This window comes from Lactuca virosa, chromosome 9 (genome assembly GCF_052849685.1).
Source record: "Lactuca virosa cultivar CGN04683 chromosome 9, Lactuca_virosa_CGN04683_v6, whole genome shotgun sequence".
Lineage (NCBI taxonomy): Eukaryota > Viridiplantae > Streptophyta > Magnoliopsida > Asterales > Asteraceae > Lactuca > Lactuca virosa.
In genome coordinates, this window is record NC_136434.1 from 110,033,082 (window position 1) to 110,051,619 (window position 18,538).

The 18,538-nt window shown below is 35.7% G+C and overlaps 1 protein-coding gene across 1 annotated transcript; it reads right to left on the reverse strand.

Moving 5' to 3' along the window:
• Positions 1–776: 776 nt before the first annotated feature.
• On the reverse strand, positions 777–2,745 carry LOC145137916 (RHOMBOID-like protein 2). Its single transcript, XM_079072056.1, has 5 exons — positions 2,098–2,745; positions 1,726–1,889; positions 1,473–1,636; positions 1,145–1,395; positions 777–1,055 (listed from the first exon to the last, which is right to left on the reverse strand). Exons 1-5 carry the CDS (start codon positions 2,376–2,378, stop codon positions 941–943), a joined length of 975 nt encoding a protein of 324 aa, XP_078928182.1. The 5' UTR covers positions 2,379–2,745; the 3' UTR covers positions 777–940.
• Positions 2,746–18,538: the final 15,793 nt, after the last annotated feature.

Sequence of the window (18,538 nt, forward strand, 5' to 3'; positions counted from 1 at the left end):
ACATTAACCATTAAATAAAACTTTGTTTGGAAATAGGAGCTTAAACATTTGTTCTCGGAGTCTTTTAACAAAATAATAGGAAGAAAAAAAAGATAAATAAAAATAATTAATTGTGTTCTTTAGTTGGAACAAATAACAATGAAATATGAGGATTATAGATGTTCTTCCCTTACTAGGAAATCTACCTTTTTTGTTTTATATAAATTTACACCTTCAATAATCTTACAGTTACAAATGACAATGAAATATGAGGATTATAGATGTTCTGCCCTTACAAGGAAATCTACAATTTTTTGCTTTATATAAATTTACACCTTTCATAATCTTATAGTTATTTTTATCAAACGATTCCACACAATATTTATACCGAGATCAAAATACTAAAAATTATTCGTTTACAAGTTACAAATGTAACATACTAATATCACCAAAAACAATCACACAATCATCCATTTGTGAATTGTCCAATACCAACAAAAACATTCATAATGAAGAGTTTAATATGAGAGTTGAATACGATAACAAGTCTATATGTCATTCAACATATGAAACTCTATCATTGTAAAATTTTACTTAGACGTTCAATGGAATTAAAATTCAATGATCATTGAACTCCTTAATGAAAAAAATTAAAAATTTTAATTCTTAAATATTTACTTTAATTAAATTTTATAGAGTTGAATATATTATAAGAAAAAATAATAGAGTTGTATGGATTGTAAAAAAATAATATGACAATCCATTCTATTAAGTTCAATTCTATTAAGTTCAATAGATTATAAATTAAGTTCAATAGATTATAAATGCCCTAAGAATGAATAAATATAGAGTTCCATCAACAAAAATACAAACATCATAAACAAAATGCAACACAAAAACCAATCAAATTCAAAGAAAAAAAAAACTATGCAACTATTCACACACTATTATACCACACTTACTAACTACTATTACACTCCCATTTTGAAGTAGGCACACAATTCAAATAGCGACACCAATGGCAATGCTTGTATCCATTTTCTCCATGAAACAACATCACCAATCCCATCGTAAATCTGCATTAATACAACAACTTAAATATTAAACTCACATTATTACTTTAATAAAAAAGAAATAACAATTAATTTCAAAATTACAACTTTACCCTGCAACAAGAAGAACTAACGCAATCAAACCAAACACATACTGATAAACCTTGTATTTGGATCTAACACGAACATCAGCTGGAAGATTGTGTCTTTCTAACCACCCAAATTGAGGTCGAGGTAGCAAAACAAACCCTAGAAGAAAACCAGTCAAGAATCCACCGATATGGGCAAAATTGTCAACAAATGGCAAAATTCCAACAGCTAAGTTGACAACAATGATGATGATAAGTGTTATCAATGCTGCCGCCTGTAAAAAAGATGAAATTTTTCGCTATCAAAAGCGATCAAGAACAGTTGTAGGGACAAAAATGGAATTTTGCTCACCTTGTTGGAGTAGATTGTCCAGTTTGTGATGAGTTCGGAGAGCATTGTCCCGAGTAAACCGAAGAGAGCACCGGAGGCACCAACTGAGATGTTGTTTTGAAGGAATAATGAAGAAAGAATGCTACCCCCGAATCCTGATAACAGATAGATCAATCCCACGCGAACTGCAAAGTTTTTCAGGAAGTGTTGTGTTCATGTAAAAGGAACTTGAAATTGGAAGAAAATGAGGAATTGAAGGTATGATTGTACTTACGAAATCCAAATTGTTGTTCAAGGCGAATGCCGATGAGGACGAGGCTTAACATATTAGCGACTAGATGAATCAATCCGGCGTGTAACCAGTTAGCGGTGACAAGTCTCCATCCTTGATTTCCGTGCACGATTTTCCGCCATTGAAGAGCTCCCAGTTTCTCGAGGCTTTACATGAGAAACAAAAAGTTGCAGTGAATTAGGGTTTAAACCAATTTTGAAATCGGAAGTACAGATTTGACACCAAAAATCAATTGAATCCCCTAATTAAACAGGGATTTATATCATGAATACGCTGAGAATCGGCATATCGATCATCAATTTCAATGGAAATTAAATCACTAAAGTGAAAGAAAAGGGATAAGTGATGAATTACGAGTTCGCTGAAGCACCAAAGGTAGGGTTTTCTCTAAGGGGCTGAAACGAGAATCGACCAAGAAACCTCGCAACACACTTGCCATAGATACGCGAACGATTGTGTTTAGGGCAATCATTGACGTACATGAGAACAACGAAAACAGCGATATTAACAACCACGAAAACAGGGATCAACCATGAAGTCCAATAGCTTTCTGCATACGATGAATGATAATTTTCTGTAGTTCTGGTACTGTTCTTCGATCTTACCCTGCCTTCTAAATCATCACCAGACATCATCGTATTGCTCCGGCGAAGATGATCAGTAAGACTGTGATACGAAATCAGAGATCACGAAGCACGATTGCTGTAGAAACTGATGATGGGGAAGCTGAAGATCAAAGGGTTTGATTTAATGGAGGGTGGGAGAAATTACTGGAAGATCGTGTGCTTAGTGGGGTCACCGGAGATGGAAAGGAAAACCGGTTGAGCTGACAAGCTGGACGTGGAGATGATGATACGACGACGTATTCGTCAGGTTATCTACCCGGTTTTGTTGCCGAATGCGCGCCACGTAAGTGTTGATGTGGTGGTGTAGGAGCAGGTAGGATGGGGATGTAATGCAGGGGATATGTTTTTTTGTGTCTTTTGCGCGGTTATTTTGACTACGTCCCTATGAAGAACATGGAAGTCGGCTGAGATATTTAAAGATTAAAAAAATATTATAAGTGTACTGATTTTTTAAATATTTAATTCTTTATTTTTAATGGATTTATAAGTTAATTTATTAATTTATCAAATGTTAATTTATAAATTAGTTCATTAACTAGTGTAACTTTTTTTATGATCTCATCGAATATTAAAGGTGATATATAGATGTTTTATTTCTTTTGTTTGTTAAAAAGGAATCTTTTTTTCGATATGTTTGTTCATGTCCATATACATAAGTTGTTAAAAAGTTATTTAAAAAAAAGAAACAAATCTATTTAAACTATAAATTCATAAAATAAATTATTTTATATGGGACAAGTACAACAAGAAAAAATTACAGTTTCACGATGTTTTCCTATAGAGGAGGGTATTAATTCTACGGCAGTGACATGCAATACACGTGCAACATTTGGTATTTGACAGTTGTTTGTTTTTTCATAAGACTTCTGACTTAAAAATCGTTGAACTTGTATTGCGTCACTTGATCTTTTGCAATTGTTTGTTTTTTAGAAAACTTCTAACTTGAACAAATGGTGAGTTTGTGATGTATGGTGCAACATTGGACCCTCCTCTTCAAACCACTTAGGCTATCCGGTATGGTGGTGCAAGAGACGCGTGATTTCCGATGTACCAGCCCAAAGGACATGTAAACACTACCCTATCGACCGATGGCTTGGGTGTGGACTAAGAAAACAGAGGAAGACAACGAATAGGAAAGCAACAACATCAACGGTCACAACGAATAGGAAATTATATATATATATATATATATATATATATATATATATATATATATATAATTTTCACTTTTAAAAAACACAAACTACAACTATAAATGCCATCTATTTTCTATACATTTCACACTACAAAACACACAATTTCTTTCTATTTTCTCACTTTTTCTTAACCTATGGATCCAAATCAAAATGCTCCACCCACTCCAAACACCCCAAACACTACAAATGATCCATATGCAAATCTTAGTTACATGCAATTTGTAACATCTCCAATCCACCAACAAACTCCATTCACCAATCTTTCATACCATCTAAACTACTATCAACAACAACGAGCACAACAATTCAATCAACCATAATTTCAAGCCTTTCAACAACAACAATCTCAACAATTTCAACCGCAATCTTCTCAACCTCAACAATTTCAAGCACAACCTTCACAATCATCTCAAGTCTCATTATCTCAATCCCAACCTATAAACCTCGATAACGACGACGAACGGGTTCAAGAAACACAACAACCATCTCGAAGAAGGCAACAAAAAGGAAAAGCTCCAAAAAAAACTACGCAATTGAACGAAGACGATGAGGAAACTTTAGCGAAAGCTTGGATTTTCATATCGCAAGACAGGCAAGTCGGCAACGTGCAATCGGGTCAAAGTTTTTGGAATCGTATTTTAGACCACTTTCACACGCTATTATGAAAGGAAACATGTCGGACGTACGACGCGGTCAATGCAAAATTGTGTGACCTACGAGCGGCTTACACCAAATTTAATGGCATGTTTGACAATCTTAAAAATATGCACAAAAGTGGTAGCAACAATTTTAACACTATATCGACAGCATGCTACCAATATAAAATTACCAATAATTGTAAACCATTATGCAACTAAAAAGCATGGGAAGTTTGTCGTAAAGATGTAAAACGGGTCCTTTATCCGGAGACGACACGTTCGGAATCTACCACCGGCTCCAACAAAAGCCAATAACTTTCGAGTCAGACGTGGGTTTTGGTCTCGAGCTCAATGATGACTTCGACGACACCGATGGGGAGGTCCACCGGAAGTCCAACTTCGTCGACCACCAGGAAGGGACAAAGCGAAAAAGGCGGCGTCTTTAAGCGGAAAAGCGAGTAGCGAAGACGTACCTGCGAAAAAAATAGACAAAACTTTAAGTTTTCAAGAAAAAAATATGAAGCAACGGAGGAAGCTCGTCGCCGGAAAATAGCAATTACTGATCTTCAAATCATAAACACAAAACCCCAACCAGATCTTGACCCGGAAAATCTAGCAACGTTTCTAAAAATGCAACAACAAGTCCGTGAAAAATATGAAAATTAGGTTCTAATATTTTAATATTTTGGTTTTATTGGGATGTTTTATGTTTTTTTAGTAATTTAGGTTTTTATTTTTTATGTTTTGTTAAGTATTTTAGGATTTAAATTTGTGTGTGTTTAATTAATGTAAAATATTTATTTATGTTTTAAATTATGTTTTTTATTTAATTTTAAGAAAAAAGAAAAAGTAAAAAAATAAAGATAAATATTGTGGAGTGGTAACCATTTCAATGGTTAATGTTTTGGTAGTGGACATGTAGTGGAACTGACATGACACTGAGTTGTCAACATTTTTCTAATGGTTTGTTGGTGACCATACTTTAAGTTATAGATTCTTCAACATAGATTTGCTTTAATTTTTTTTCAATATCATTTTTATTATTTTAATAATACTATGAATGATATTATAAATAATTTGAGTATATTTTACATAATTTCCAAACCGTTTGGTAAATTTTATATAAATATTTTTTTGTGTTACATTGTCTATAACTAAATATTAATAAATTATAAATTTAATCACCAAAATTACCAAATTTATTGAAGCTAACCGGAAAAATAATCACCATCTTCGAAAATTTAACAAAATTAACATGTTCGCTAAATTAATAAATTTATTTATTGTTATTTAGCCAATATTATGTTTAATTATTTTATATAAACGTTTTTAAAAATCATATCATCACAATGATCTTTATATTTGATTTGCATATGATTAAACTATATAATTTTTTTTTTAAAATTATTTTTAACTATTGTATGTTTAATTTCAGTTTATTGCAGCAGTTTGCACACATTGATAAAAAACAAACAAACTTCTTATTACAGGTTGCAGACGTTTAGTCAACTTTTTCTGCTGCAGATGGTTGTAGATGTGGTCCGCAGACCTCATACGTTTTCGCTTCGAAAAAACAAACAACATCTAAACTATATGACCCATCCGACTTCAATGTTTTACAATTTTAGCGTAACTTTTTCTTTTCTTTTTACTGTTTTAAACCAATATTTAATCAGTTTTGGTGAATTTGGTCTTTTATTTTTACAACTTTAGTTGAATGTTCAATTATTTTTATGAATCTAGTCCATATTTTCTCGAAATTATAAAATTTCTCGAACTTTATATTACAAATTTGTTTTTATGTTTGACAAAACTGCTAAATTAATCACTATGGTATGTTGATAGTTGTGACTTTGGTCCAAAAAGTTTTAGACTTGCCCATTGGTCCAAAATTTTTTAAAATTCTTTAAAATGACATTTTTCCTTTTCTATTTGTTTTCATTTTCTTTTTATTTCCTTTACTATTATTTGATCAAAATATAAACATACCCCCTAGTAACCAACCCAAACCCTACCCCATCTACATCTCTCTAGACTCTCTCTCTCTCTCTCTAATACTTCGCCGAAAAATACCCCCACTGTCGGAAACCGCCAACGTTGTCGCTAGAAACCACCACCACGTCGCCGAATTCCATATCTGATGCCTAGCTCTGTGAAGATCTGAAAGACAACATAGACCTCTTCGTCGGAACGTCTTCAACTTAAAAACCCTCGTCGGATACTTCCAGATCAGTTCGTCACCGGAACGTCCATTATTTCCATATCTAGTCATCGTCAGAGTTAGTGGGGAGCTGTTCTGGTGGTCATTCGACAACAGATCCACCTGAAGGACATTCGACGACAGATCGAGTTGTTCTAGTGGTCATTCTATAACGTCCCAAAAATTCATAGTAAAATTTTCATTTTAATAACACTAATTCATATAACATTCCATTCCCGAAATCATTCGATGTGAAAAATAGTATTTAAACATCAATGTAAAAATCTTGATTAATCAAATGCGGAATAAACTCTGGGAGGATACTGTGCAGTCACATCGGGTCCTTCCCTTTCGAACCGAAAGTACCTGAAACCATAAATATGAAACCGTAAACACAAAACTTAGTGAGTTCCCCAAAATACCACAAACCATACATATCATTTGGCCTAGCCCGCACATTGGGCCCAACCCATACTAATGGGCCTATCTCTTTATAATCAATGGGCCCAGGCGCCCAACCAGCATATAAATGGGCCTAGCCCGGCATGTAATGGGCCTATCCCGACATATAATGGGCCTAGCCCTCTCATGCAATTAGGCCTAACCCTACATGCATGCCCTTGGGCCCAGCCCATCATATAATGCAAGAGTCATAAAGACATCTAGCATCCTACATAACATATCCTAGTGGGTCGGCATTAGTGCCTTCGACCCATGGGTACAGTGAAAAGACTCACCTCAGTCTAAAGATAACCGAATCAGACGCGGTGCTGCTATCGGGCTCCTCACACTGAACACATCCAAATTATCCCTAATCAATAATTAAGGCAATTTCCCACAGTCCAAGGTCCAATTCATACTCTATCATATCAATGGGTAAAAGACTATTTTACCTTTCCCGCATCTGACCCAACAACTCATGGCCCAAATCCCAAAAGACCCAAGGCCCAAAAATGGCCCATCATGGCACATTGGTGCGTACGCCCCGCGTACTACCCCAGTACGCACCGCGTACGGTGCTGAAACCCAAAAACTCCATTTTTAGATCTTATCCTTTAAAACCAAATGTCTAAATTCTCAAGTTCAAGCCTAATGGACGTCTAGAGTCATAAAGTTCCCGACTTTATGACCTATCATGACTTAATAGAGCCCAACACCGGACTTAAGCTTCCTAACATAACAAAATGACCAAGGACTCACTTAAAAGTGCTTAACACTTTAAGACTTTACATCCAAGGCTCAGATCTAATTCTAATGGGTGTCTTAATCAATAAAGTCATCAACTTGATGCCTTTGCATGGCTCCAAGAAACCCAAAACCCAAATCTAGTCTACTAGCTTCACCAAGAGGTCAACAACTCATGCATGGTTGGTCCACAACCATCAAGATGAAAACTTTATGAACAAGGGACCTTAAAACATCAAAATAAACAACCTAAAACTTTTGGAGTAGCATTTACTCTCAAGAATCAACTTATGGGACAAAAAGCACAAAAACCCACTCACAAGCAAGTTCTAACAAATGAACCATCAAGTTTGAGACTTTTTATCTTTAGAAGATGCAATAAGGAAAACCAAGCTAGGATCTACGAGCTCTTAGCAATCCACCTCTTCTCTAACGAGTTCTCCTTTCTCCAAAGTGCACCAAAACACCCAAAAAGGTCAAGAAAACTCTCAAAGGGGCTAGGGTTTTTAAATCACAGGTTGAGGAGGATGGAGGCTGAATAAGGGGAGGGTATTCAGGAGTTAATATGTTTAAATAGGTCCTAAACCCTAAAACTTAGGGTTTGAGTCTGGCGTTCGTACGCCCAACGTACTCCTGGTACGCCCAACATACCAGGCTGGTCATCCGCGATTACATGAGCCTAGTATGCCCAGTGTACACCCTGTACACCTCGCGTACTAGACTATACCCATATCCATCCTATCTTCTAAAAGCCATAACTTCTTCGTCCCGACTCCATTTTCGACGTTCTATATATGCTCAGAAAGGTAATGAGAATCCCTACACTCTTATCAACTCTCATTTGCCTCATAACCTTCAGAACTTAAATCCTAAATTCATGAAAGGTCCGAACCAACACTTTTACCATTATACCCTTGGGACCCAAAGCACAAATCGAACTCTTGGATCACATATCTACATTACCCATATCCAAATGGGTCTAAACCTCTCTATCCTCAAATCCTGAAGCCTTATGATAATTGATCTTCGGGTCACAACCCCAAATTAAGAAACGACTCAAAACAGGGTGTTACAACTCTCCCCAACTTAAGTTAGATTTCGTTCTCGAAATCATTCCTCACTACTTCCTCTGTCACATTGGCCGATCCAAACAAATTTTTCTTGAAATCCTAATAGGGTTGCGATGTTTCCTCATACCAACGATTGCTCTTCCAGTAATGCAATCAAAACCTAAGCCTTCGCAAAAATCATAAACTATGGCGAAGAAATGAACCTTTGCTAACCAATGGAGAGTAACCATCACCACTTCTCCCAAAATTCAGAAATCCAACAACTTGCATGTCTTCCCGACCTATGAAACCATTCTGATATGTCGTTAATATGACACTACCTCGCAACTCAACCGAATGAAACTTTTCCGATCCTGAGTTATCTTGTTGAGTCCACTGGAAAACAGAATCCTCGACTATATATTGTCGCCGACAGGACCTTCTATTAATCTGGGATATAGAATCCCTTATTACCTGCTATATCCTACCATTTCGCGCATGGTCACATCATAAGACTCCGCTTAAGAGTCCAACTACTACAAGCTCCTGAGCGTAAATGTAACACATATTCCATCCGTCAATCACAGAGTCGTCATGCTCTAAGCGTGATCCACACTATAATCAGACCAATTCCTATCGGGGTTCACCCCTACTGACATAACCAAACGGGCCTCGCCCACGGGTCTCAGCTATTCTACATAACCAAATGGGCCTCGCCCACAAATCTCACCCAATCTACACACTAGAACGGGCATCACCCATAGATCATTATTCTTCTTATTAAATCAAAGAGGCCTTAAAAGCATCAAAACTGGATCAGTCCAGTCCAGATGATGCCACATATTCTTCTTTGGAAAAGGCTGCCAGAACATGTTACAATTCTTCGGAATGACCACTCGGCATCTCATGTTCCGGGATCTGAAATCCATACTTTTCTTTCATGAATTTGCATCCTTGCTCTATGCCATAATCATTATATGCTTTGTAAAGTCTTTTGGAGTTACTCACAAATGTTTCGGAACACGTAGCTTTATCAAATTATTTGGAAATACCTTCTTGAAGAATCCAACTCATATCACTCCTTAATTAGACGAGTCGACCAAATCACTATCATTAGCACTAAGATTGGCTACTTCGAGTTCTAGGTTGGAAACCTGATGAACAAAACGATCATGTTCCTCTTGTTGGTTTTTCTTGGTAAGCTCATATTTGGTCTTATACTCGGATGCTTCTGTGTAGGCCACGACTGCTAGACCTCGAGCCTCTTCAAGTTCAGTTTTGTGTCGTCTATCAAACCCCACATTATAGGCCACGGATTGCACCATGTGGGCATGACGTCTCCTGCTGATTTTGTCGGTGCTCATCTTATCCATTTGGGACAAAGTTACTTGTGGAAAGACATTTGATATGAAGTCAGAGTTGCATGTCGAGTCCAACACATCGGTTTCACAAGTAATATTCCAATATAGATGAAAAATACCAGTGGGATCAACCATGCAGGATGTTTGAGGTGTCCACGACCCAAAATTAAAGCCTGAACCGTCACCCAAAATACCAGGTGAGCTTGTTGTACCAAAGTTGGTACCACTTTGAACGGAGGGAACCTTCATGGCTACTCCTTGCATGACATTCATAAAAGCAACCCTGATTTTACCACCAGAACCTTGACGATAAACCACGTCTGTGACATTAGTAGTGGACACCAATTGAGCATAGTCTTTTCTTTTCTTTCTGGATGGTGTATTAGCAAATTGGGAAAAGCCAGACATAAAAGTGGTATGTCTTACAGGGCTAACAGGTTGACATGCGTCATTGATATTGCCATATTTATACATGTTTTTAGGCAATATTTATTTACATTTTTATTAATAATTTGGTTATTTGCATAGAATAACGGTACTTATAGGCTTAAATTATATTTTCCAGCCAAATAGAAGCATTTTCGAAGAAAGGGACTAAAGTTGACAAAACATGGAACTTTGGAGGCTTGAAGGAAAGAAGAATAAAAACTCAGCAAAACACGTACTCACGACGTGAGTAATTGACGACTCACGACGTGAGTGGAGTATTCTAGAAGATATGCACCGGATGAAAGAGTCCTTGTCGAACACGTTTATCTCATACTCACGACGTGAAGCTTATCGGCTCACGACGTGAACTTGGAAAAATCGGAAAATATATATATCCTTGTCCATTACGACTTGGGAAACTTTTGGCTGCCTTGGAGGGTTCCTAAAGACGAATTTCAGAAGAGAAGAAGTTCTGGAATAGGGTATCAACACAAAAGGGGAAGGGAAGTTCATAAGTTGACTTATAGTTTGGTATATTTAGTATGCTTTTTAATATGACTTGTGTTTGTTTAATTGCTAATATGTCCAGCTAAATCTAGCTGCTTTTGTTAGCTAGATGAAGCTGGAACTCATGGTTTCAATAACTTAGTTTTGATTTACTAGTTGGTTATGACTTGTGTTTGATTGTTTGAACCTAGCATGTTTGATTTGATATTTGATTGCTTTAAATTATTGTTCTGTGTAGTTAGTGAATATGAATCTGCATGAATTTGAATACCTAGTAATTCAGTGAACATTAGGTTATTAGAGCTAAGATCAAACCAATCTTAGATAAGCAATTGAGTTATTAAAATTAGGATGTGCTAGAGAACTCATATTATGATCATAAGTGTGTTTGTCAAATTAATCTTACATAGCTCCAATTCCATTCAATAAATGATTCTGTGTTAGCTATTGTGTGACCATACATAGATTTACATGAATTAATTAAAGTTAGTAGATTTAGAACTAAATTGCTAATATTATCTTAATTGGTAACCAACAGTAATTGTCATAACTAATTTATAAACCATTGAGGGAAAGCGGATTCGAACTAACATAAGTGTTTTGTATACTGATTGAATTTGTGTTAGAGAATTAAGTTCATCTAAACTTGCAAAATTAGATAAATCCCATTTCTTTGCTAAGAAAATTAGGTTAATTTAATAGTAGATAGGTTAACTAGTCAAAACCGTTCCCTGTGATCGACACCCGACTTGCCCGACTATTCTATAATTTTGACTAGGTACACTGCCTAGGTGCAATATAGTTAGTTAAGTTAGTTAGGTTATAAATATAAAATTAGGTGTAGCTAATTGCACGCATCAATCATCATTGTCACTCTGGTCATCGACATCATCTTCATTAACATCCAATTTTTCTCTTGTTGTCTTCTTCACAGGCTCTCCCCCCTCATTACCCTGGTAAAATCTGGGAATACTACATCTGCCTCTAGTTCGCATTCCTTCGGGTAATCACGCAGAAGATCCCTTAACATATTCAAATATACTTTTTTTTTCTAAACACAACAAGAAAAGATAATATGAAAATCACACTTCAAATTTTGGGTAATAGTTGTTAAAAAATGACAGTGACTTACCATTAATCCTCACGAATAGCATGGGGACCATGAGTCTGTTGTGTCGATCCCATACAACCCTTTTTCCACCAACAACAAGAACAAGTTCGTTGATCTCATCTCCTGGTACACAATACCCTTCTATTTTGCTAAAGTCCTTACGGAGTTGAGTGTTGATAATTTTTATGGTCGGGTCATTAACCATCCTTGATGTGTCACCAAAGACCATCCCTTGGGGTACGAGGTTTTGGCTCACCCAAAAGAACTCTTGTTTCCATTTCCTAGATGATATTTTTGGATTTGCTGCAATTTGTCTCTCTTTATCGCGGTTGTAGAAAGTATACCAATCTTCACTAGAAGATAACCTGTAGAAAATACGGAATAAGGGAACAGAAGGCTCAACCTTTTTTGCCTTACACGGGAGATCAAATGCCAGGATTTTGAACATCGCATTTCACTTTAGTTGGCTTATGTGTATGAAATAGTGAGATAATAAATCTTCAATAAACTTGAAGATTGGGAAGCAAAGGCCTGCCTCCATAGTTTTGACATAAATACCCACTTTATTTTGATGTGGATCCTTGATATGCCGAGTAGGACCAAGTAGAGGAACTCGGATCCTTAATATGCTGAGTAGGACCATGTAGAAGAACTCCATCCAGCGGACGCAATCCATATTGGCTAACCACCCTTCTAAACCTTCTTGAGAAAGAGTTGAGAATATTTCTTCTATACCAAGTTCACGAGCAATCTTCTCACTACTCATGTTTTGCTAGATATTTGATAAGTGTGGCATGTGATTATTAATTTAGGCTCTTTTATAGATGTTATATATGTGTGGCATGTGATTCTCTACAATGTAAAGACCCATGCATGAAAAGATTCCTTCTGACATCGACCTATGCACCTCATGATGGGTTTTGACCACTACAACAATCCTATGGTGTACATGCAAAACCCTAAAGCTTTTGGATCTAGTTTGTCTAATGAACATTCAATAATCATCCAAAGCTTATAAACCCTATATCTAGCATACAATAATCGAATTAACATATGAATTAGGGTTTAGATCTTACCTTTCAATGGTTACAAGAGTTCTTTGATCTTCAAGACGCTTAGTATCACAAGTGTCACACCTCTAATGGATCACAAACACTAAGAGCAAGAGAATGATGAAGAGGAGAGAGGGTGAGAGGCACCAAAAACGTCTAAGAACCCTTATGGATTTCTTCCACACATTTTTGGGGCCTTAGGGGTTCCTTATATAGTTAGGCTATTAGGGTTTTCAATCAGGAAACCCTAATCTGACTGCTTAGGGCCTAAGAAGCACATGAACTCCCTCCTTAGAAGCCTTGGACGAATTCTAATGGGTTTCCCCATAGATTTCGTCCACTCCAACTTCTATGGAGTCCATTAGCCCAATATCCAACTATCACACAATTGACAGTTCTAGTCCCCTTTATTTAATTAATGTCTATTAGCCACAAAATTAATTCTTATTAATTCTTGACTAATATTAATTAAACAATATGATTTCTCTTTTAATATATTATTCATATAATATATTAATAAATCATAATAACCTTTCTCTTCATAAATCATCCTATCAAGTTGCTTTGGTGAAGGCAACCCAAAAGGTCCATGCACAACCGGGTCAAGTACATACCATAATAGTTACGGGCTTAGACACTAATCCAACAGTCTTCCACTTGGATAAGTCTAGTAACTATAGTTCAAGTAGAATCCGATTAGCAATCGTAGATTCTCAAAGACGCTGTCGAACTCTGATCTTATCATCAACTTTTCCTTTAGATAAGGGATCATATATTCCTCCATTCTAGATATCATATGAACTGAGACATGGATTTTAATCATACTCTCTGTTCATGTGTTGTTTCCCGATTTCCGATTTATGACGACTGACAACAGACTACAATTGAACACATCAACTTAGTCCCGGCTTGGCCAAGCACTTAGGGTGTCATCACTAAATCATCGAAGGGCCCACATATATCGCTTTTATCCCACATTGGGTAAAAGGAACGGATAAACTTCGACTCAATGCTCGTCTGTACCTACTCATCAAATCACACACAACAGTATGTTTTATAACACCAAGTTACTGGTGCGTTTACATATTATCAATGTGCAACCAACTTGTAAATTACAACTCACACGTCTCGGTTTCAAGACTATAAGATATTATCGTCTCACCAATCACTCGTGATAAAATCCATGAAGCGATCCAAGTGAGCGTGGGTTTAATCCAATGCTCAAATCTTAATTCATAAGCACTCATGAACGTTGTAGCAAACTTTTGCTATGTCTAATACACTTTAGACATTCTACAAGCCAATTCACAACAATCTTCTTTCATACCTACTCCCAAAGTATGAGCGACTGTGGAATGTTTGAATAATCTTATTATTCGGGAAGTCAAAACATGCAAAGTGAAACACAAGAATAATCGAATCCAATATGGCCCCAAACTTTTGAGTATAAATAAAACTCCTTTTATTTAGTCACCATATTGATTACACATTATTCATTGTATAATGTTTCGGATAATCAACTTATTACTTGAATTATAACAACAGTTGTCCCATGCTCCAAGCATGCACACTATATTTACCTATGGTCCTTACTTTGTGAAACAGATCAACTGAATACATTTCCAACGATACACATTTCACAATTCCCAATCCTTATCATTAGTGTAAGAATACCAAATTCTTGCCACTATTAGAATATGTTAGATTCTAACATCTTATGCAATTATCCTTTTGTAATCATATTGCATAAAAGTCACCAAGACCTTGCCAATGAAATTACAAAGTTCTCTATTGGAGATTGCTACAAGGCAATTCCATAGATACGAAATCTCACATTCAAAGTACATTCCTTTGAACATCCTTCTTGCATAAAGGTTTCGAATCTAGACATAAATTCTTAACGTCCAACTCTCAATATGGAAACATTTCCATATTTTCCATATGACAACTCATTATTAATAGAATCATATCTAATCATAATAATGTCATTATGGTCCATTCATTACTATACTTCCAACTGCTTACAAACGACCAATCCTTAGCGAACCTTAGATTGTCCTTGACAGTTGTTTAATTATTTTAGTCAAATACGGTTCTAGTCCTTTTTTCCTCTAAATGCCCTAGGCATTTGGAAAATTTAGAACGGTCGAATATTATAGCATATGCAATCGATCCTATACCCGAAGCGTATGGGACACAATTCATAATGAAAAACGTGATACTTTACCAGTTCCTTGCTATAATATTGACATATAGAGAATCCTTTTAAGTTGAATCTTTTCAACATAACATCCATATATGCCCTTTGACTATATTTGATTAAAATTTCTCGATCCAGGCTTTTTAGATTTTGAACCGAAGTATAATATTATCTCCCTTAATTATAGCAAAACAACTTTTCAACCCCTGCAAGTTTGCAAAGTGAAATCGTTGTTTTCTATAATTAATATTGCTAACTTGCAATACTTAAGATAATAATCATGTTCCCACTAACATGATGATTATATCCTTATCAGCATAACACTTATGCTCCCAGTAGCTTTGACATGTATTCAGAAATCTGCTAAACTTCTAGAAAACAATACTTATTGATTTCCAAAGATCATATTTCTAATACGATACGCTTCGACAATCTTTTATCTAAGCTTCTAGAAAACAACTTATACACCTTTCTTTAGATAGCTCACATGTGTGTCTAAACAATTCTAGAAATTATAGCAATAAGTCTTGAATGTTCAAACTAATTGCCAAATCTCACAATTCGAACTATGAAGAGGGATGTCGTAGTCATAATCGAATTTGAGAATGCAATTTATATAATCGTTATCTCATTAAAATCTTCCTAGTGAAAGCGTTTCCTCACAATCATTTTCATGAAGGAGAGAAACCTTATGACACTTAGATTTTATGGTGTATGTGTTCCTACCCATGTGAATTTGTCATAACCATAATCATAAGATATTGTTTGTGACAAATCCAAACTCTTATGGACAGAACTTGTTTATTCTTAATTTCTTGCCATCAAGGGTCCCACCATTGCTTCCAAGATATTTAGCAGCTCACCCCTACCTATCAATGTACTTTCCATTGATCAGGGTGCTTGCCCTTATGCAGTCAATTGAGAACCCGTAGAACTCATATGCATAAGTAACTTTACTGGAATGGAACAGAAACAAGAATATGTCAACACGATACGTTACAAACCTCAAGTCGTGTACTGGTGTTTAATAAGTTTACTCTCGATTAGTTCTTGAACCTTTTCAAGATTATTTAGACTCCCACTGACCTCTTGACATATAAGATTCTCTTGTCAAGAAACATTTCTTGACTAACAAATATTCAAGAGTTAGTGTAGATTCTTATCAAGACAAACCACTACACATATTTGGTCTTAGTTGGTCTTTGTCTTACCCAAGACATCACAACTTACCAATTTCAAACGTGCAAGAGTAAGAAAAACAATTTTCTACTCTACATTTGATGAGTGTGTTAAAACTTCTTAAGATATGTCACTCAAGTCACAATCTTGGAGTATGACTCTAAGACTTGATTTTGGAACGAAGTATGATTCACCTATTGATTTAACCATTTCAACAATTTCCGATTCCTCTTCTCAGCCATACTAGTGCACTAATATTTACTTAGAGGATCAATTGTGATATGGTTTCACAATCAATAAGTTAATCATAAAATAGATACTTAAGTACTCTCCCATCTTTTCAGATTGGAGAAACTTTTATCTTTCTGCCTAATTTATTCTTCTTATTCGTTCTGCTATTCAATGAAACTTTTTCCAATGATTCAGAATCATACTTAATCTTTTAAGTATAATCACATTTACTAATATTTTAGAAAATCATGACGAACATTTTATCGTTCTTTGTGGTGGACTTAACCAGTGCACAACATGGTGTACCAGATCTCCTAGTCCTTCACTTGACTCACATACTTATGTGAACAAGGAATTAGTCTTAATATCCCAAATACGAAGTTTCTCATTCATCATACAATACCAGTTGCATGATTCCAAGTTTCTATCCAATTGAAACTTGGGCGATGAGAATCTTTCCTTATTTGGTAAATTTCTGACATTACCACAAATAACATAACTAAGAATCAAATTCATTCACAATATTGCTAACAATAGAAACATTCAAACACTAATTTTCATAAAATCCATCGCAAGGAAACATAAATAAGACAAAATCAAATTTTATTTTATTGCGGAAAAATTTTGTCCTTACAATGCGATTACAGATGAAAACTATATACATATTATTTAGCAGCTAAAAAAAAACCGATCTTTGAATCATGCGATCGAAATCCATTTCTTCATGACCAGATTCAGCTCACTTCTTTCCTTTTAAGCTTCTTTTTTCTTTGATCCTACAAAACACCAAATGTAATCTTATCACATTATGTATTAAGAATCCAAAAAAAAAATTAATAGAGTTTAGATAGTGGATTTTACCTGAAGTAGAGTCATACATCTTGACTCTCCCATCTCTTAGATCTCTTAGGAAGTTAGGGCAGCTTCGTGACCAATGCCCATTCTCTTGGCAGTAGAAACACACAAATTCTTTGGGAATGACACAAGGGACTATCTCAGACTTAGCCTTTCTCTTGCATAGAGAAAACTTTTCTAGACTTCCAATGTTGCCATTGTCCATAGAAGGTTGAGACATTGATTTACAAGACAAATTTGCTTGACCAGTTCGCCAGATCATTTATGATTCAACAGCAACAAGCAAATAAGTCAAATCAATGAGGGTCACGTCTCGGTCCATCATATAGTACTCTCTAATGAACTCACTATATGATTCGGGAAGTGACTGAAGAACCAAGTTAACAGCCAGCTTCCTAGAGACATCGACACCCAACATTCCCAATCTATCAATATGCAACTTCATATCCAAGACATGAGCGCATACCGACTTTCCATCTTCGTTTTGTTTCGCCAATAGGGCTTGAGTGACCTTGAACTTTTCAAGTCTTCGAACACGTGGATCAGGGAGAATTATTGGAGGTGGTGGAGTAAGTGAAGCATGATTTTCATTTCCACAATCCAGTCGTGGAACATCATCTTCATGTGGAAAACTTTTTCCAATGGATTCAGGAAGACCATAGTTGATTGAGTCCTTAATAAAACACCCAAATACGATATTAAGGCTAGGACCCAACACAATATTCTACAACTTGGAAGAGGGATGTTGTAATCCAAATTGCAGAACATTTGAAGGTAGGTAAATGACGATTTACCAATTTCCACCATGAAAAACGAAAATTGAAGGTTTAAGTTTTAAATGAATTGAAACTCCTAGATCTGTTGAGATTCATTGAACTTTTCAATGACATGTTTAATCTCGATTATGTCCTTCATTTGTGACTGGGATGCCGAGGATCACAAATAAGGTGTGAATAACCATGCGAATGTACGAGGT